The 20,154-nt window shown below is 41.9% G+C and overlaps 2 protein-coding genes across 5 annotated transcripts in view; one reads left to right on the top strand and one right to left on the bottom strand.

The window, feature by feature from the left end:
- The first annotated feature begins 1,164 nt into the window (after window positions 1-1,164).
- mphosph10 (M-phase phosphoprotein 10) lies at window positions 1,165-9,840 on the top strand. Its single transcript, XM_022252876.2, has 10 exons — window positions 1,165-1,401; window positions 2,139-2,835; window positions 3,458-3,627; window positions 4,178-4,334; window positions 4,652-4,793; window positions 5,515-5,720; window positions 6,552-6,662; window positions 7,309-7,416; window positions 8,038-8,271; window positions 8,684-9,840. Exons 1-10 carry the CDS (start codon window positions 1,253-1,255, stop codon window positions 8,825-8,827), a joined length of 2,118 nt encoding a protein of 705 aa, XP_022108568.2. The 5' UTR covers window positions 1,165-1,252; the 3' UTR covers window positions 8,828-9,840.
- Window positions 9,050-20,154, bottom strand: part of parp6 (poly(ADP-ribose) polymerase family member 6) — a 29,738-nt gene continuing 18,633 nt past the window's right edge. For 2 of the 4 annotated variants that reach the window (XM_022250875.2, XM_022250893.2), the window contains 7 exons: window positions 19,557-19,605; window positions 18,972-19,084; window positions 18,541-18,613; window positions 17,367-17,513; window positions 16,956-17,022; window positions 16,277-16,361; window positions 9,050-15,353 (listed from right to left, as the gene is read on the bottom strand). In XM_022250875.2, coding sequence (XP_022106567.2) covers window positions 15,254-15,353; window positions 16,277-16,361; window positions 16,956-17,022; window positions 17,367-17,513; window positions 18,541-18,613; window positions 18,972-19,084; window positions 19,557-19,605 — 634 coding nt within the window. In that variant the 3' untranslated portion in view covers window positions 9,050-15,253. Of the gene's footprint in view, window positions 15,354-16,276; window positions 16,362-16,955; window positions 17,023-17,366; window positions 17,514-18,540; window positions 18,614-18,918; window positions 19,085-19,556; window positions 19,606-20,154 lie in introns of those variants that run through there. The other 2 variants (XM_022250884.2, XM_087136756.1) reach the window with 2 other exon arrangements.

Here is a 20,154-nt window from a genome sequence, read left to right as displayed (position 1 = left end):
CATGAATCTGTGTACGTTTTGTGTTCGCCTCAAAGTTGCTTATGCCGCTTTTTGAGTTAGTCGGGAACAAATGGGATGGCTGCATTAAATTCACAGTTTATGTATTTTGAGCACCATTTCTTCAAAACGGCTCAATGACGGCTATGCAGATCTGGGGAGTCTGCAGGAGATAGTGGTTTTATATGGTGGCCATGAAACCATCTTGGCACTTAATGTTTAAACAAACTTGTTAAGAGCGTGTGACCAGTTTTGCTATCTTTTTTGCTCAGTTTTGGTGGGGAAAAATTTTATGGCTAATCAAATAGCAAAATCTGTTTCTGCAAATGTGGCACTTCAATGTGGCTTCTCTGAAAATTATCAATTTTTATCGTACTTTGGCACATAGGCTTATAAAGAGTTTCCCTAGGCACTGTGAAATGCAGTTACGACGGAATTGTGTTCAGGTGGTCATCAAATTCCGTACAAGGGGGATATTGCACTGGGACACACATTAAAGCATAGTGGGGAGAATAGTGTCCTTGACAGTGAAGCAACTAAAAGGGAGTGCAAGTTCCTGCCCCCCCCAGCTTTTTTTTTTCTTTTAAAAACATTACACCACACTTCGCTCGTTGCCCAGCGCCCGAAGAGAGCGTTTGGAAGGGCAGATGGCCTTGCACAGATTTTGGTGAAGGAAATACGTCACGCTGGGTCACAGCTAATGACGCGCAGAGCATTGTCGGTAAATTGCTGCCAGGCGCGCGAGCTCGCTCAATGCGCGGTGGTTATCCATTGGTTTTTTCTCTTTTCTTCCTCGGTGCTGAAAATGTTCTTACTACACTTGGTGAGGGATGTCATTTGAAAAATGGCCGCTGGGAAGCTAGGCTTGGCAACATTCACTTGGGGGGGTGAGTTTGTTTTGGGCGGATAATTAAAAAATTCATTGGTTAACCTATTAAAAATTGAAAATCAAATGAAATCTCAAGGACCAAACAACATATTATTTTTTTTGAGAGGCCTAAGGGACTTCAGTTGCCTGCCATGGGGCTTCAAACTTAGTTGATTTTACACTATTTTCAATGGAGCTTGAATTGGTTCAGTGCACCCTTCTAGGCTCGAAGTTTACCCTACCCGCTGTCAATTTCAGTCAATTGAGGGCGCCATTGTTAAGGCAGTGGGCCACTGCGCACTTGCATCGTATCATGCATACACGCTGCAGCCCTGCACGCTTAACACGTGTGTTAACGAACATAGACAAACTTAAATCGTAACTTTCATGCGCGGTATTTTCCATTTTTGTACTGTTTCTGACAAGTTATGTGTTTTGTCGGCATTATTCTTCGAAGGAGCAATGGAATCCTTGGTCATACGAAACGTTTTGACAGATTTTGGGAAAAATAGTGATTTACCAGAGAACTTTACGGGGTAGGTTTCAGCATGGAGAAATGGTTTCAAAAGTACCTATGCATCATAACCATGATAGCCATGACTTGCAGTGACATGAATGATCCGTGACCAGCTGGTGACCGTCCATGAACTAAGGCTAGGCCTGAGTATCAAGCCATTCTGGTGCATGTTACATGAAGGGTCTAAGCATGATGGACAAAGTTATTGCAGGGAGTTGTACTTGTAAGTTGTTGGACCAGAGACACATGAGAGAGTATGTCATCATGGTCATGCCTTTGAGAAAAATTTTGGGACACAATTGCAGAGTACCTCTCCACTCAGCATGCGATATGCTCAGATACACATCATATGCCACTGCACCTCTTCATAGCTGACTATGGCTGCCTAGCCTGTCGAGTGGTAGCTAGGCGTAGGGTATTGATGGGCCTACATGTATTTCAGGTCAAAACTGCCTGACAAGATAGTCAGAAAGTTAGGTTTAGATGCATTCAGAAAGGCCACCAATATGGACGATAATTTCCAATTAAGTTTATTTTTGGCCGATAGGATTGTTAACTCAAATTTTTTAAGGTTTAGGCTCTATTGTCTTATACATGTATCTAACAAGACGTTGCACCAGATGTTATTTAAATTTATCACACAGATTTTATTGGTCACTTATGTATCACCCAGAACTCTGTCTACCCCCAGAACTGTGGGGTAAACTCTGCCTTCATGTTATTTTGTTGGTTCTTTCTCTTTCTGTTACACTTCAGTGCACAACCACATCTTGAAAAGCCATTTACTGAATGTGCCAAGAGACTTTTTGATCTGGGCAGTGACTGCTCCATCCACAAACCGCTGTCATCTTCAGATGGACTGACAGAACTTATCATCGAAGGTTTGGACGGTGAACAAATATGGGAGGAGATAGAACTGACAAACGGACCACTTCTTAAGCAGGCAGTGCGAGACATCGCAAGGCTGTTAACGAGCCGCGCTGGTGTCTCATTAGTGACAACAGCAACCAAGGAGGGAGGACACTGTGTTGGAACGAGGGAAAAGTATGACTCTGAGGAAGCAAAGTCTGATGAGGGGGGAGTGTTCGGTGGTAGTCAAGACCTCTTTGCCGAGTCTCAGCACACCGCCACTTCATGTTCGGACTCCTCCGATCAAGACTCAAACACAGATTTTGATATCGGGGATCTGGAAGCTCGGGCAAAGAAAATGATGGTGGAGAAGCTGTCTACGAGAGCAGCACAAGCTCGCTCGCCAAGAGGCAGGTCGTCCGTGGTGGACGACGAATTCTTCAAACTGTCGGAGATGGAGAGGTTTCTGGAGATGGAGGATGCGAAAGAGGAGAGGCGGAGAAAGAGGGAGGAAGCCGGGGGTGGTGAGGAAGAGGAGCAAGACCCAGGAGAGGACAAGGAGGCAGAGTCTGTCGACCTCTTTGATGACATGTCTTCAGATGAGGTACCGTAAGTTCTGAGGCCTATTGCAAATCGTAGTCTGGCTTTGGTCTCAAAAAGAGGAGTCACATTGTACTCGAAGATCTCAACTTGAGGACCAATGTCATAAAAATGAAGGCTGGAGTCCAAGCTAGAGCTGAGATTTCTAGAGATTTGGAAAAGAGCCATGATTGGCAGCAGTTGACGTTAGCACTGCATAATGCAATGGGCGATTGTTCCAAATGACATGCATGCTGACAAGTAAAGCATAGTTGGAAATGCCAGAACGTGCTGGAAGTTTGGAATTCTGGTTTTTACACTGCGTTGGCTGTTGTACTCAGGCCCAGTTTCATAACTCTAGCGGCATCTTTGACCACCATCTGTTCTTTCAGTGTTAACATAGGATTTTAAAGGCCAGGAATCCTTTTTGTAATGGGGTTGTTTGCTAGTCTGTAAAATCCACTTGCATTGCACTGTCAGTGCCAAATTTTTGCTGTAGTAAGCAGAAGTGTGAAAGCTGACGATGTTGGGATCATATTGTTGTGATACCTTTGGTTCTTTTAAAAAAGAATCCCTTGCATGATCTACATGCATTTCTCGAAGTTTCTTTTGAAGCAGAATGTCCAATCCATGTTTGCTTTACTCAGGAGGAGAGTGCCAGAAACATGCGGTACGGAGACTACTTTGACAGCGATAATCAAAACAAACCATCTGCCAAGAAGGGCATCAGGTTTGAGGAGATTGGTGAAGAAGATGAGGATGAAGGGAGTGATGATGACATCGATGATGATGGCTCATTTAGGATGGAAAGGAAGAGGTCAGTATCACCTGAATGTGGAATGGTAACGGATTAGATTGCAGTAACAAGAAGAACCTGTGTAGTTAGAGTAGTGCTGTAAAAACCAAGTGCCACCCGTACGCTGTCATGTAACTGTACGTCAGGAGTTGGGGCTAGCATGATGTTAAAGTGAAGCAGTGAACTGGGAGATCTTGGATGGGAAACTGTTCCTTTTGCAGGGATTCGTAGCTTGTTGAAATTGCTTCATTCTGGTCCCGAGGCACGGATAACCCTTTGTGAATGTCACAGGGGTCACATCCTTGAGATTTGAGGTCCACCTTTACCTAGGAAGCCCGCCAGTGAAGAGTACGGATTCCCTGGTTCTTCTGACAGCAGTCTAATGATGCCAACGTATACTTGAGCGTGCACATGGGAAATATCTACCAAAATTATCCATAAATATTTGTTATTTTGAAATACCACTTGTGTGTGGAAAACTAGACCGGGGTTGCCAAAGTCACTGACCCCTGAATGGCAAGGTTATTTCTTACAATGAACAAGTGATTTCTTTTAAACTTAATGTTACTAGCCCTGACGAGGATAAAGCAGGTGAAAGTGATGACAGTGATGTGGAAGACGATGATGATCGCGGCGATATCGGAGACAGTGAGGGGGAAGATCTGGCCGACATTCTTGGAGGCAGGGCTAGCGAGAAGAGGTCAACCTTTGAAAAGAGACAGGAAAAGGTATCCTTCATTTTGGCTGGAAAGTTATCTTGTGTAAATGACAAGTATATAGAAATGCTAGATGTGGAGAACGTGGTCATGCAGAGTGACCACTATCAATGGAACCAAATTCAGCGTTTCACTGAGGTTTACAATTGTTTGTGTAGTGCATGGCAAGTCAAACTGTTTATTCCACAGGAGTTCCTTTAATTATTTGGTTTTCCGATTCCCTGTAATTCTGTTTCTCACCACACTGCGACTGATCAGTTTATTTTCATACATGCAGGCAATGTGTATTCTAATGAGGTGAATCTGCATTTTTTGGGGTTACTTTGAAGCTGAAACAAAAGATAGAGCGACTGGAAGAGGCCAACCTGAGTGAGAAACCATGGCAACTGTCTGGGGAAGTCAAAGGCACCAAGAGACCGGAGAACAGCCTGCTACAGGAGGACTTGGACTTCGATGTCACCACCAAACCAGGTACATGTACCCACTCACTGATCCGGCTAACCAGCCTAAGACCACGCCACCTACGCCTGTGTGAAGGTGGCATCAAGAGAATTGTGCACTTTGAGTTGAAGATGGCATATTAGAGAGAAGTGCCAATACAGTGTTATACATCTCCTGGGATAGATCTCTGGTCATTTAGGATCGTTTATATTCTGAAAGTTAAAAGACCATTTGTTTTTCCTCATGCCTTGTTGTAAATTACTTCTAAAGCTCTTGGAATTCTTGCAGTTGAGTTGTTGCAGGGGGCAGTGTCCGAGTTGAAGTGCCAAAATTCTTCTCAGCCACTAATTACCAAAAGGGTTGTTAACCAGAACACCTCAACTGAATTCCACTTTTCAGTATTTATGAGTTATGTTTGAGCTTGGATCTGGAGTCTCCTGTCACTGTCATATTTGGCTCTGTAACTGAGGTTCAGCATATTCAAGCTCCGGTAGGAGTAATTAGGTAGATAGGGTGAAAGAGTTAGTTTTCATGTTTACCTTTGCCCTTTGGGCCACTGTGGTCAGAGTGAGCTATGCATTCTTCACGGAGCTGGAATCTACTGAGGAATACTTTGTAGGCCTGGTGAGCAGAGGTAACGGTGGTAGAGTGTTTGCGCCCTGCTGGTCACATTCACCAGACACATGCAGCCATGCTTCACAGGCACAAAAATTGTGCTTTGTCAACTTGCTGATGGATGGTCATTTTGCAGCACCTGTGATCACCGAGGAAACAACGCAAGCCCTAGAGGACGTCATCCGCCAGCGAATACTGGACCGCGCCTGGGACGACGTAGAGAGGAAACAGCGACGGCTGGAGGAACCCTACGAGTTCAAGAAACGCATCACGCTGGACCAAGAGAAGAGCAAGCAGAGCCTGGCCGAGATCTATGAGAAGGAGTACCTCAAACAAGCCGAGGTAGGCTGCACTTCTCGCACCGTAGTGCTGTACTCGCTGCTCTCATTCCGGTTTCATTTCATGCCGTTTTAACACTCAACTCATTGCTGTGTGCTCAGCTGCATGATGGGGTTTTCGATGAGATTTGTCTCGTGAGTTATCGGTGTTGCCATAGATACTTGTACTTTTAATGATCATTGTCAAATACTCTCTTTTCAGTCTGCTGGTCAGTTCACTGAACTGTGCTCAATTTCATTTCAAATTCAGTTTTCGTTCTCACAGTTGAATTCATTCAGTGCTGAATTTCATGTCAAATACTCTGTTTTCAATCACTTTATTTCATTGAATTGTCTTCACCTGAATTTTTTAAGTTGCCTGGGGAAATGCCAAAGTAGTGCTGGTGTACTTGGATTGTACTTCAGAACTTTGCAAATGATTCAGTACGGTACTCAGTGTGATGTCTACATGAGATACCATTGTTCAATGTTGTATTTCTTATACTCAAGCGTAAGCATTGCGTTTGTACACTCACAACTGGTCGATGCGAGTTCAAGGTTTTCTTGCATCTAGACTTGTATTTACCCCTGTTGTTGTGAGTAACGCATCACTCACTTCCTAAATCTTCTAAACTACGTCACCGTCTTAACCCTACAAGAGTGGGTGTTAGAATCCACCTCACTGTCCATAAATTTTCCTCTGACAGGAATCTTGACACATAATCTTATCATGCCAAGCCTCCAGGTTGGACACTTATGACTCATATCATTTTCACTCCAATGTTTCAGTGTCCATGGTGATCTCTTGGTGGCACTTAGTCAATTGCTCTCTTTTTTTTTTCTGGAATATTTGCAGCAAGAGAAGGAGGACGAAGAGAACCCCGCCCACACTGAGATCAAGACCATGATGGATGCCCTCTTTGTCAAACTGGACGCTCTCTCTAACTTCCATTACATGCCCAGACCGGTAAAGTCACATTTGATGATGCTGCATTAAACCCCCCCCTCCGACTCTGGAGTGAAATTCTGGAAGGTGCTTTATTACTATGCCAAACCTTGTTGGCCAGCGTTGTGTTTTGTTTAGTAAAATAGACCTGAGGTAGACCAGCTTCTCCCCGTTTGAGGTCACAAAAGAAGCGATATCCGTAGTAATCTACTGTATGCATTTGCCCTGTTTGTGCTAACATGCTGTGGACAACTCTTGGAAAAAGTTCGAATTGACACATTGAGCCAAGCCTGACGGAATGAAGATAAAATATACACATACATGAACCAACTGGAATTGCTGAAAAATAAAATCTTCTTAAGATTTCCTGTTTCATGTAGAAGTTTTTAATAGCATATTCTCAAGAAGCAAAATGACACAAGCATTTACATGCACAGATTATTTTCTGCAGTGGCATGTGCCAAAAGAGGGAATGCACTTCACATTTTTTCACTGGTTCCCTGCCATGTTAAAGGAACTATTACCGAGTACCAGCTCGAAGAGGTGTATTGCATTCTAAACACAGAAATTAGGTCTTGCATGTTGTCTTTGTTAAGTGCAGCGTACCAGCTCACCAGAATTTCTCCAGTTTGATACTCATGACCTCTGAACTCTAAACTTCTCACAGGTTGCACCGGAGGTGAAGATTGTGAAGAATGTACCTTCAATTTCCATGGAAGAAGTCGCCCCAATTACAGCGACAGATGCGACGCTATTGGCTCCTGAGGAAATACAGGTACTGTGTACTGCCTGACAAACACACACAGCTTGGCAGTCTCATCTTTAGATGTGCACGTATCACTGGATCAGTACCTCCATATCGTCCATAGCTCATCTGCGACTATCAAGTCAATTGCATCCTCCATACAAGTTTCCCATCCGTACGCGCATTGCCAGTCACTGGCAGAGAAGTCATCAGTCAACATTCGCACCAAAAAACCCCACATCCAAACCTGTCAAAGGCCAAATCCAAATTTCTGACAAAGGCTTGTAGCCTCCCCCCCCCACCGTGCAGGGCACCAATGACACATTCTTTGCACTTGAACTTACAAGCTTCAGATCCCATGTAAAGTACAATTGGTTGGGCTATACCGTCCCTGGTACTGCAAATCTTGTAGATCCTCCTTGTCATTTTGAGATGTAAGAAGAATCGACTAAATTCCATTGACTAGTGCGTGATATCATTTTAGTTGGTGTACGTTTCAGTCCACCATTGTATCTGCAGTTTTAATGAGGAAGGTTTTAATCATTTAATTTTGGAGAAAATTCACAATTTTTTCAAAGCAAAAAGCTTTGTGAGCTTTTTAGGAATGAAATCATCACTGAGATAAAATTACACTTTCCTTTCTTTGTAAAGGAGAAATCCAAAGCTGAGCTTAAGGGTGATACCGAAAGGACAGCCTCCGACAGGAAACAGGCCCTGCGCCAAAAGAAGCAGCGTCAGAGGACGCGAGCCAAAGAGAAGCTGAAGAAACAGAGAGCCGTGGAGAAACTCAAACCAGGCATGGGTAATAAGTATAGCGCAAAGAGCGCCCTCCAGAGGCTAGAACAGGACAGCAAGCTGCCCTCCAGCAAGATGACAATAATCAAGGTAACAAAGCCAGGCCGTGTCCAGATCAGTTGATTATGGCTAACAATGATACACAAGTCTATGGGAAGTAGCTTCAGCCGCTAGGGAGCGACTTTCATAGGCACGTGTGCTATTCCCAGTTGTAGCTGAGTAAAAGTTGACTCAGCCTTTCTGGATGACGACAAACAGAATGAGCTGTCATGGAAATGAACATTGCCTAAAGACAAATATTTCAGAAATTTAAAGTTTTTAGCATCAATTTTGTGACCGGAAATAGAGTGGATTAGATGTTCAAATGCAAGTGGCAATTTAGGGACACAATTGTAAAGCAAATAATTATATATGCTCATCAGATGCAGAGTGCACCTATTGACCAAAACAATGAAAGTGCTCCACTGTCACCCTCAATTTTCATGTATTTTAAATTTTACAGGATGATAGGAAAGAAAAGATGCTCAAATCCTCCAAGTCCTTCTTTGGCCGTCTGCAAGACGAGGTCACGTCAGAAATCCGCGGAGTGAAGACCAAAAAGAAAGCGCCGAAGCAGACGGTGTCTAGCAAGAAGCTCAAACTCTGAAGTCCCTGGCTTGTAAAACCCGAAAATTCAAATCCCAACGGACCCGTTTAGAGCCGGTTCCAAGCACGCCTGTGAAATGCAGCCCAAGTTAAGTGTCTGCTCGATGGACAAAAGTTTCTCATCCTCCCGTCTTCTCTGGCAAGGGTGACAGAATTCCGTGTCTGTATTCCCCTCTCATTGGAACAATGCATCAGTGACAATAAACACACACACAAATCAGCATTCGAGAAATAATCTCTCATTTAATGAGACTTTTCAAAGTACTGCAGTAGCCGAAAAAAGACATCTGTGCGTAATATCAGGAGAAAAAGTTGTAATCTACGCACACGTTTCTAACTGGTGCAACTAAGCAGTACTAGTAATTAGCAGGAAAGGAGGGTTTGCTGGCAGTCGGGCCATAGGAGAGCCCAAGCATCTTACCAGGTTCATTTTGTTCTTAGAGAGAACGCCAGTTGAACAGATAATCTTCCCAAGGACATGAACTAACGTTTATTCTTGTATTTGCCCCACAACAAATTCATAATTCCTATCCACTATAAGTACCACATATGACTGAGCTTCAGAATTCCCACTTTGTTTTTTTAGGAGTATTTTCGTGTTATGAGATGGAATTATTGCATTTTGGATTGATTTAAAATAAATTTATTTTATAACCAGTGAGACCATTTTGACAAAGCCCATGACTTGCAAGAGATTCTGTGACATCACAAGATATATTTGGAACATCATCTAATCATGTTTCCTGGATATTCACTTAGTACTGTAAGCTTGTCCTTAAGAAAGTGTATGACAGTGGAAAAGCAAGAGCATGGCTACTTGGGAGGTTGTTTCAAAACCGATGTCACTAATGGTAATATTTGTATTCGAATGATGCTGCTTAAAGTTGTTTTCAACAGGGAAATACTTGTTCCTCAATTTTATAACCATGCTGTTGAAACTGCTTTGGGGGGTCTCATGCGTAGCTGTAATATCCAGCAGAATTAAATCCTTTTTTTTTTTTCATTTCAACACTATTTCTTTCCCATATGTCTTTAAGAATTAAGATTTTCTGTTCTGTACAGACGACTCATATGACACAAAATGCCACTGGTGATGAATTGGAGGATTTTAGTAGTTTCAATACGGGCGATTCACAATAGTGCGCCACCAAGAGTTTGCAATGCGTTGGCCAATCACAACGTGCGAAATTTGTCAACCCTTTCCAAACGCACATTGGGTCGACAAATTTCGCGCATTGTGATTGGCCAATGCGTTGCAAACTCTTGGTGGCGCGCTATTGTGAAACGGCCGTATTGGTTTCAGTCTCAGTTTTATTGGTGGCAGACACTCGGATGCATACACCAGGCTCCACATGGAAAGTATATCATGGAAATCATAATAGTGAGTGTAGAGAAATCGGTATAAATAGATCCCTTCAGCTTTGACAAGTACACATTCAATGCCACTCATACTGCCAAGGTAAAATAATTGCTGCTATCAACATTCTTGAAAAAAGTTATAGGGTAACTTACCATTAACCTAAATATTCTTTGTAACTAAACTCTCTGTTTAATTCAGGCTGTCATGTTTGGTGCCAGAAAAGTTCCAAGCCTCCAATGAACGTGTATTTGGTTCCGCACCCAATTTTATAATGCTGCTGAGCTGAAGATACTGTTGGGCAGATTTTGGTGCATAGCAAAAACACATTGATCATGCAAAAGTTTCTAGTTATTAACCTGTATCTGCTTAGCCTGCAATTTCAGGTATAAGCAAGTTGTCTTACAAACAGCTCAATGAAATGGGCACCAGACTTGTTTTAACCCTGAGCGCTTTGGTCAAGGGCTAACTAACAAATCGTCTGAATATTTGACGTACCCATTGCGAGTATAATTAATTAAGTACTATATTATCTGAACAGCCATGGGCGGATCCAGAATCAAATTATTATTTTTTTTTGCGGGGGGGGGGAATTTTTGGAATATGTTATGACCTAAAGGTTGAGGCCGCATTTGGATGCTTGTAATATACTTTTAGATGGAAGGGAAATAAAGTAGACTTGAAACTGCTTTTTTATTATCAAAAAAGTTAAGATATTTTTTTGGGGGGGGGTGGGACAGGGCCATTACCCCCACCCCATTCCCCTGATCTGCCCCTGTCTACAGCCCTAAAGCATGTGGGAGAAATAGTACAAGCTTGCTAAAGTAAGACTTGGACTCGTAGCGTCATGCTTGCTAGTGTAGAAATTGGAGGAGGGCAGAACACCTGTAAAATACTCAAATGTAAATCTGCCGACAAATTCCATCAACAGTTAGGCAATACTGTTACACACTGAACTTGGCCAAAACCATGAACTTGACAAACATTTGCGATGTTGAAAATAGCGCAGCCTTAGTCCAGCTCCCCTGGGTTAGATCTCAATTATGGTCATGCAGTAAATGACAAAAACCATGATTTTTATAATTTCGGACCCTCCACCCTTTCAGACCCTTACATTTATGAACTTAATGTTACCGGCAAGAGTGTCACAGTCTAAACCCTATACCCTTAAAATGGTACAGTATAATGAGACCTGGAAAAGCATGCAGAAAGCTCAACGACTAATAAGCATTTTTGAACTTTAGTTTGCATAAGCATCAGGTCAACGCTCATAAATACGACATTAAAATATAACGACAGTACTTCAAATAATATCCTATCATTTTAAAACTATACATATACAAAGCCTAGTACAATATATCCCTTTGGTAGTTACATTAACCGTAACCCTCCTCAATCCTTCACCTGTCGGAGGACTGAGGAGGGTTAGGGTTAAATTAATTGTAGTCTCTGAAGAAGAAAAAAAGGGACCTTCTTGATCCAAATATGGGTGACTAGTATGTGCATACCACAATGACAGAATGAGTACTTTTATTTACACGTACCATCTTCAATGGAAACGGGTAACTTGTCATTTTGTGCCTGTGTAATTCTCCATGTCGAATATTCCAGGCGCAGCTTTGACAGGCCTCATTTCAGGCACATTTTTTCAGGACAGAACACTCAGTGGGAATTCCAGCCAGGTTCCTCTTCAGAGCCTGAAAATAAGGCCGGAGAAGCCCAAACCTATCTTGTAAAAGCCTAAAACAAGTCCGGCATTTCACATGAAAAAACCTCAAATTAGACTTTTGCCTGAAAACTGGCTTCACTAAAACACAAGAATTGACTAAAAACATATGGATTACACAGAAATCTCTTGGTCACATTCCATACAGCATCCTTGAATTATTTCAGTTTAAAGTATCAATAAATGTGATACTCATTTTCGCAGTATTTTATCTGATGTGGAAAAAAGCAATACACATGATTTTTACTGCCTAGCTGGGAAGCAGAGTGATTCATTCCTTAACTTTCACTTCTGCGTACCAGGTTCGAATCCAACCTCGTGGTCAACCCAATTCTGCCAGTTTTCTCTAAATAATAGGGGTTTATTAACCTGATCCAAATGTGTTGATCTCCTTGTAATGTTCTTTACAGCATTTTTCGGGCTTGAAACCTCCATAGTGTAAAAGTTTTCTTATTCTTCAAAAAAGGTGAAGCTTAGCTTTTTTTAGAAGTGATTTTACTTTCCCCCCCAACAACTGCTGCGAAAAAATGAAACCAAACCAAACATAAAATGGCAAATCTCTGACAAATTATGTAAAGATCACATGACGTACAGTAACTAGGAGTACTTCTTGAGTAATGTTAATTTCCAAGGAGACTTCAAGACCGGACTAGATTCAGTGCATGTGGTTGTAACTCCTGTAGGTACCATATCTAATATGTACATGTTGGGCTAATGTTGATACCCACGATCCAATTTTTGTCCCCTGAAACATGATACTTCAGGCAAAGATTTGAGCAAGAAGAGGCAAGAATACATTATACAAACTCTAAGAGTCAGTCACGTGTTGAACAAAACAAAATACACATACCTGAAATTACATAGCCCTTCATTGGCAAGTAAATCCTACATGATTTCAGCTAGGAAGTAATTACCCAAAAGATTAAATGGACGTAGGTAACCCAATTTTTGAAAGTACCCTTTTCATTGATGATACAAAAAATATTCACATATTTACACACACTGACTGACTTGGCTGTGGTGTTCAACGGAAAACGAAAATACTTTTTCAATAAGTGCACTCTGATTTTTAAATAAAAGTTTTAATTCAGCATAATGTGATGAGCTCAACTGTAAACAGCATTTGTACTTGGCTTTGTTTGCAAGTTTCACCTCGTCCTGATGAAAATGGACGGGATGTAGATGAAAAAATGTGGGTGATCATTGATTCACTTTTGAACATGTTTAACTCAGAAACGATTCTGGTGATTTGCAACCTAGTTTATTAGGTTGGCTTACATTTGAGATGGTTTTTGGTTTCCAGTGATTATCTGGGTAAATTCAGAGCCACACAGATTCCAGGATTTTGACCGAGAGATTTCCTACAGTGATTCATGTCTGTCCGTCCGTCTTCCTCATTTTAGGAAAATCTGAGCCAAAATGATAAGGTAAGGTTCAGTTTGCAGCTTTGCCAAGGTGTTCTGGGCCAAAGTGTCAAAGGCAGATGAAAACACTCTGCAGCCAATTCTACTTCAAGAACTTTGAGGGCGCTTTTAAAAAGTGTACATTAACTGCAGGACTCTAAATGCTGGTTCATACTTGGAGCAAAAACAAATGAAAGCAAACTTAAGTCAGAACAGACATTTGTGCTGCCAATTTGCGAGAGGTAACCACATTTCAACTCCAGCACATTTCACTGTAAACACCTGATGTCAAATTCACTTCACTTTGGCATTCGCCTGAAGTACAAACCAGCCTTAATGCTGAAAATCAAAAACAAAACATTTGCATGTTTCAAAAACATATTCCTTTCATATTTGCTCACCAATGGAATTTGTCAAAGTGACAAAAAAGTATGTGGTGTCACTATATGCTAAAAATTGAAGCAGTCCACAAATTCCCTGGGAGGAAAAGATTAAATGGTAACAATTTTCTCATCTAACAAAAATAAATGACAATTCCCTTAAATATGTAAGCTTGTTTCACACAAACTTAATTTTAAATTCTCATTAAATAACAAATCAAATATATAACTTGCAAGCCATAATCGTTTCTTTTTATACAATTTACTGATTTTTAGATTGAAACCGGTGGCTTCATATATCACTGTTATGTACACAAACCAACAACACACTGTGTACTTCTTCCATTCTTAACATTGAATGCTTAGACATAAATTCAAGAACAACACATTACTTTCCTTGGCACCAGATGAAATTTGGTTTACACTAAATTTATTTGATTCATAATCTTGTACTGATAGTTAGATTCTGTTACTCTACAAAACGTAGCAAGTTCTTCCCCAAATGATCAAGACGTCTAATGCAACTCCTTCCCTCAGGAAAATTTGTTGAGGGCTTGAGTTGTCTCTCATGTCAAAGTTGGCTGGCTGGTCAAGCAGGGAGATTCATTTCCAGGCTCATGATCCAATCAAATCAATAAAAACAGTAACTTTGTTTATGGAACTTGAGAGTGAGGAGCCCAATGCGAGTATAGCAGCATGATTTTATGACAGGTGACCTGACAGGTGACGTGACAGGGGACGTGACAGGGGACGTGACATCCTCAGTACTGCCAGCCGATGAAGACAATGAGATAGCGTCACAAGTTCTTGTATTCAGCTCTTCAACCTCATGTCCCAAAAGAGTAACTATTTATTGACTTGCCAGTTGACTTAAGCAGCTAAGCAACCCAAATCTTAGGATGAAATTTTCACATACAGTACATTGTAATACGCAATCACGCTACATACATGTGGTGACTGGCTTCACCAACAGAGAATTCATGAAGGCCTTCCGATAGCTCATCACATTTCTCCCTGTACAGTTATCCTCAGCCGTTTTGAAGGTGTCTGCTGGAGCTTGAATGCAACAGTAACAAACTGAACATGAGTGTCACAATATCCAACGGTGCTTGTTCAACTGGACCAGACAGTACACCAAGTTGGGTAAAACTTACTTCAAGAAAGCTGCTAATCACATGAAAGAGATGTGGTGAGTGTCGCACAAAGATGCTCACCGATAACCCTGCGGTTATGCCACATCTCCTGGTTGACCTGCTGGCATTGCATGAGTTCATCTCTCTCTCAGGAGCACACCTGATGCACATGGCTGCCTGGCAGATGGACAGTCGTTTCTCTTATGACCCTTGCGACCCTACGACTCTCTTGATCTGCACCAGCATAGCGCAACCTTCCAAAGTACCTGACAGGGAACTCATGTCCTTTAGGCATTCTCTATCAAAGACTATGCCACTGTGTTTTATGGCGCAGTGTTGGATTTTTGGGCGGAGTCAGGAAGGTTTGTAGCACAGGTCACAAATCGTGGGGTTGGGTGTGTGTGTGTGTGTGGGGGGGGTTTGAAGAGTTAAGGGGCGGAGCAATCGGCCATGGCTGCGATGATCTCTCTGGTATATTTCTCCTGTGTTGTGTCCACTGCTTGGTCACCCACCTTCCCATCTTCATAACTAGAAACAAGAATCCAGAAGTTGACATGTATGGTCGCATTCAACTGCATCATATCAAATGTATTTGTAATGTTTGAGTATTACTTTTCAAAACTTTGAGAACAGATTGGTATTTTTTGTCAGAATTTACTTGGACTGCCAAAATGTCTGTAAAAGCCAAAAAGAAAAACCACACACTCAAAGATGTTAAAAATTCCCCCAAATGCACTATTTTTCTTCATGTTTTCAAAATCAATCATCAGGACGGAAGTGTTGGATCCCTGTTGGAAACAATAATTTTAAGAAATGCATTATTCTAATTTTCAGGGAGATATCATGCCCAATAATTTTAAAAACAGACGAAGCAAACCCTTGTTTGAAAATTGACTTCCCCACTCAACCCATCTTCTAAAAATGAAAATTGTCTTTCGTCCATCATTTTTTTCTTGAACTTTTCTTAAAATTTGATAAATAAAATGTTTCTCCGAAATGTAAAACACTGCCCCCAACCCCCCAAAAATGTAGAATATTTCAGTTCCTATGCATAAAATCTGCACAAGTTTCAGTTCATTGGAAACTAGCAAACGATGCTTATCCTAAAACCAATCCAGATTACAATATCTCACACAGAGGTATCATCCTTCCATATATGAGAACTCTATATGAGTCAGGTTGGCATAGTGTATCTTTCCTTGCTTTCCATCTGAGGGGGCTTGGGTTCAAATTAGGCTCGGTCCACATGTGGATTGGGTTTTCAGTCCCTACCCGAGTCCATGGGTTTTCCCTGAAACATTTATCCAGGGTTCCCCCCCCCCATCTCTAAAACGGAACATTTCTTCATTGCCTTCTTCACTCATTATCATCCTGTAATTGGTGTTAAAAGCGCAAGTGAATGAAACAGGTGTAAATAATGATATATGTGTGCCCTGTGTACAAGTACTTACACAAAGAAGAATCTTGTGCAGACGAGGTCTGGGTTGGTGCACACCCATACATGTCCATGCTTGGTGAGCTCTCGAGAATTCACCACTGCAGAAAGAAATTCAAACGTTCGGAACGGTTTACTAACATCATCCCTTTTTTTTACAGACATTTGGAATTTGATAAAATAATTCAGGCTGAACTGTAAACATTTCCAAGCTATGCAGTGGGAAGAAAATAGTCGGGTCCAGATCCCTATTTGCTATCTCTCTAAGGCCGGGAACACAGCCACCAATTTTGTTATTTTTTGGCACTTTCTTTTCAGTAAAAGAAAGGTCACCTTGTCCTCAAATTGATGAAATATCAAAAGATATTATATGACAGATGTTATATTACATAATGTACCGATAGATATTATATTTCATGAAAGATATGAAATATACAGCAGTCTTGAAATGTAACCTAACCGCAAAGCTAAATTTAAAGACAGCCTGCCAAGCACTCTATCTTATGCAAGGAGTGAACAGTAGGATGCTTCAAGATGCTCCGAGGTCTAGGTTAAACTTATGGTCAAACAACACGTTGAAGTAAACTCTCCACAAATGTGTCAGATTTCCAAGCTAGTGCCATGGTTAAAAATACTATCAAAAATATAGTGAAGTATTATGTACCAATGACATGGTCGTGCCTTGGCTTACCTACCTTCACACAGTGCTATACATGTCAGGTTCCTACTTTGCAGGAATCTGCAGGTCGAGGGAGAATTCTGCTACAAATGCAAAGAAAAAACCAACAGCATATTAAAGGTGAAATTTTGACTGCATGTTGACTGGTTATGGACGTACCTTGACCTTTGGACTTTCCTCAAAGTTTTGAAGGGGATGACAAATGACGAAGTTTACAGACTGGAATTACAAAGACCTGCCATTTCATTTGGTCTGAATAAAGACAAATGATAACAGTCTTGAAACAAAACGCCCTGTTCCTGACCAAGAGAGGGCGCTTCGTTATGTGTAAGTACGCGATTGCAAGCACATGTGGCAAACAGTACGTATGACCGACGTGCATCTAAAACTGCATGTATCCACGCGTGAACGTGGCTTGATGACTTACCCGGTTGGTCGGTGGTTCCTTCGGAAGTGCCTGCGCCCCTTGTTTCTTGGCCTGCTTGTGGATGCCATGCCCCATCCCGGAGTAGCCAAAAGACACGCTAGAGTGAGGACTGAGGTAGATGCCTTTCCCATACACAGCACCGTGCATCTACCAATGAGGGTTTAGTACGGTTAACAGCGGGTGAACCGGTTAACAGTGGCTTTGGCATTACTCATCCCATCTCTGCTAACCGACAAATTTGCAACCCCAAAACAACAAATGTGCTCGTTTTCCTGTTTGATTTAGCTTGTAACGCAAACAGCAGGGAAGAGTGTAAACAATGCAGAGGGGCCGTACAATAGGGCCTGTTCTTTTGATGTCACAGTCTTGTTTTTCCTACGAGTGGTTGCTAAAACTATGGTTAGCCGTCGGTACAAACAGCTACCAGGAAACCGGATAATAATAAATGTACTTCAGTCAAACCTGCCGTTGTGGCTATCTTATTATAGTGGCCACCACTCTAAACTGGCCGGCTTAGCTGATCCCAGTTTGATTCGAACGTAAACAAATGGAACCCATGTCTTGCTATTGTGGCCACTGCATAACGGGTACACTTTCAGTATTTGGATTCTCACAGTGTGCCGTAACTTGCCCTTTTTACAGACTAAGGCTGCATCTGAATCTCTTGTCTTGAGCTAGGTCTAGGTCTTCGTTCCATTGGAAATGCGTAGAGCTGCGCAAACAATAGACCTAGCCGTACCGGTAGCTCTGCAATCCTCTTTCGGACACGGCCTAATTCTGAGACCAGAATTAGGAGCCATTACTGCGGTACCACCACATTTACCACGGTGGTACGGGCGTCTTTGACCAACGGGGTTTTGAGACTTGTCGAGTGGTACATGCACCTCACAAGTTTTAAGTATAAGAATGCACGAGCGAGTATGGAGTCACCGCGTTTCCTTGGACATGTCTTTACTCGTTCCTGTTCTCTCCCACCGGAGGTTTAACAGAGTTCTCACAAGTTCTGACTTCAAAATGACTCAAACCATGACTTTCTTTATCACTGTTCAAGTGTTCATTCCGTGTCATTCCGGACCAGACCAGACAACAATTTTGGAAATTTGACTTGTAATTAAACTCAACTAGAACACGGCCCCCCTCCTATGTGCATGAATGGTACTGCGTTCAGGCTTACCTGATGTTTAGTTCCAGAAGCGTTGATGAGGCCATGCCTCAGGATGGAGTGCCAGTTCTCTATGTGAGAACCACTGTGAGGAAAAACAATACAATGAAGAGACAGTGTATGAGTGCTTACATCAGGTCTAACGTTAACGTTCAGAATGATTTAACATGGCACAATGGCACAAATTCTTTAAAAATGTACTAAAGAAAATAAAATGGGATGCTAAGTTGCACTCTGCAGCAGCACTGCTACGGGAATTAAACAAGAAATTCTGTGCGATTAAAAGTCAAGGAAAAATTATACAAAATCTCCCAAACTATGTACAGCTGACGGAGGACTAACATCAGAAAAAAAAAGCAATAAATGTTACAGGCACTGGGACTGACTCACTTCAATCCTCTGAAGAGCAATGAGGACAAGGGTCAAGGGTCAAAGGTACATACTGGAAAGCAAAAGTACTGCCACTGATCATCTTGGCCTTCCTGAAGGTGGCTTCTTTGGCAGGTGGACTGCTCAGCAGTAGGAACTGGTGCGGCGTGTGCATGAAGCGGATTTGCTGTGCAAAGGAAATACGACAAAACAGTACGAATAGAAACTGAACGGATGCCCAATTTCTTCCTCCGATACCTCAATGAACTGTTCATGGCAACTCCAGTGGAGAAACTCTTAAACAATGTGTACAATGGGCAAAGCTGATAAACTAATACATGTGTATTATCTAAAACAGCAATGTTATGTGAAAACAGCACTAGTATATCATACCCAAGTATCATTTTTATGCACAACAGCAAGAATTAACGACGGCAACTGTTTGAATTATCAAATTATACATATTTCTTCTGATGTCAAACAAGCTTCCAGTGAAAATCTCTTCTCCCACTGAACAAACATCTCACTGGCTTTTTGTTGTTGAGATTTTACTGATCCAAAATGAATGAGGGAAAGTTTGATGATGATGACAACGGATACTTTTAATGTTTCCAAGGAGTGCCGAGTTTCCAAAGGAAAGTGAATGAAGACTGACTTACCCTCCCCTCTGGCAGCTTGACGATGTGCGAACGATTACTGGAGATGATCCTATGGTGCAAGATGAACCAATAAACATTTTATCACAGAGTGACCACTGGTTTGCTAGCAAACAGTTGTCCGTACCCATCCCGCCATGGGCCATCTGGGCTAGTTAATACCTAGTTAATAATACGTTGCCGACTGAAGGTCAGCAATCGGATTAGCGTACATGCATGTCTGAATATTATGGCTAACATTGGAAATAACATGTGCACATTGTACACCCACAGAAGCTGCTGGGCTTAGCGGCTGCGGCTGCTACCCATAGACACATGTGTAGCTGCCAGCCACAGCCAGTTGGTTGGGACACAGCCAGACCCAGAGTGATTCAACTGGCTTGCCGTGTCCTACCTTGTTGCAATGTTCAGAGTACACTCTGCAGGTGTTTGGAATGCCTGGGAAATGGGGAATTCAAGTATCAGCACACCGTAATTGGAGGGAACAAGAAAGGAGATAAAACAGGTAGAGGTTGACCTTCTATGCCGACCTCTCTAAACTTAAGTGATGTCATCATATCATCCAAGACATATCAACTAGTCAATTCAAATTTCCCCTTTA

The sequence above is a fragment of the Acanthaster planci genome, linkage group LG05 (genome assembly GCF_054643075.1).
Source record: "Acanthaster planci isolate LZ-2023a linkage group LG05, COTS_SCS, whole genome shotgun sequence".
Lineage (NCBI taxonomy): Eukaryota > Metazoa > Echinodermata > Asteroidea > Valvatida > Acanthasteridae > Acanthaster > Acanthaster planci.
This window is presented reverse-complemented; position numbering and strand designations above follow the sequence as displayed.

Excerpts from the sequence above, each read along its gene's own strand:
- mphosph10 (XM_022252876.2), top strand. The coding sequence starts at position 1,253 with ATGCGCGGTATTTTCCATTTTTGTACTGTTTCTGACAAGTTATGTGTT. Across the intron at positions 1,402-2,138 it reads TTACCAGAGAACTTTACGGG|TGCACAACCACATCTTGAAA; the intron begins GTAGGTTTCAGC and ends GTTACACTTCAG. Across the intron at positions 4,335-4,651 it reads TTGAAAAGAGACAGGAAAAG|CTGAAACAAAAGATAGAGCG; the intron begins GTATCCTTCATT and ends GTTACTTTGAAG.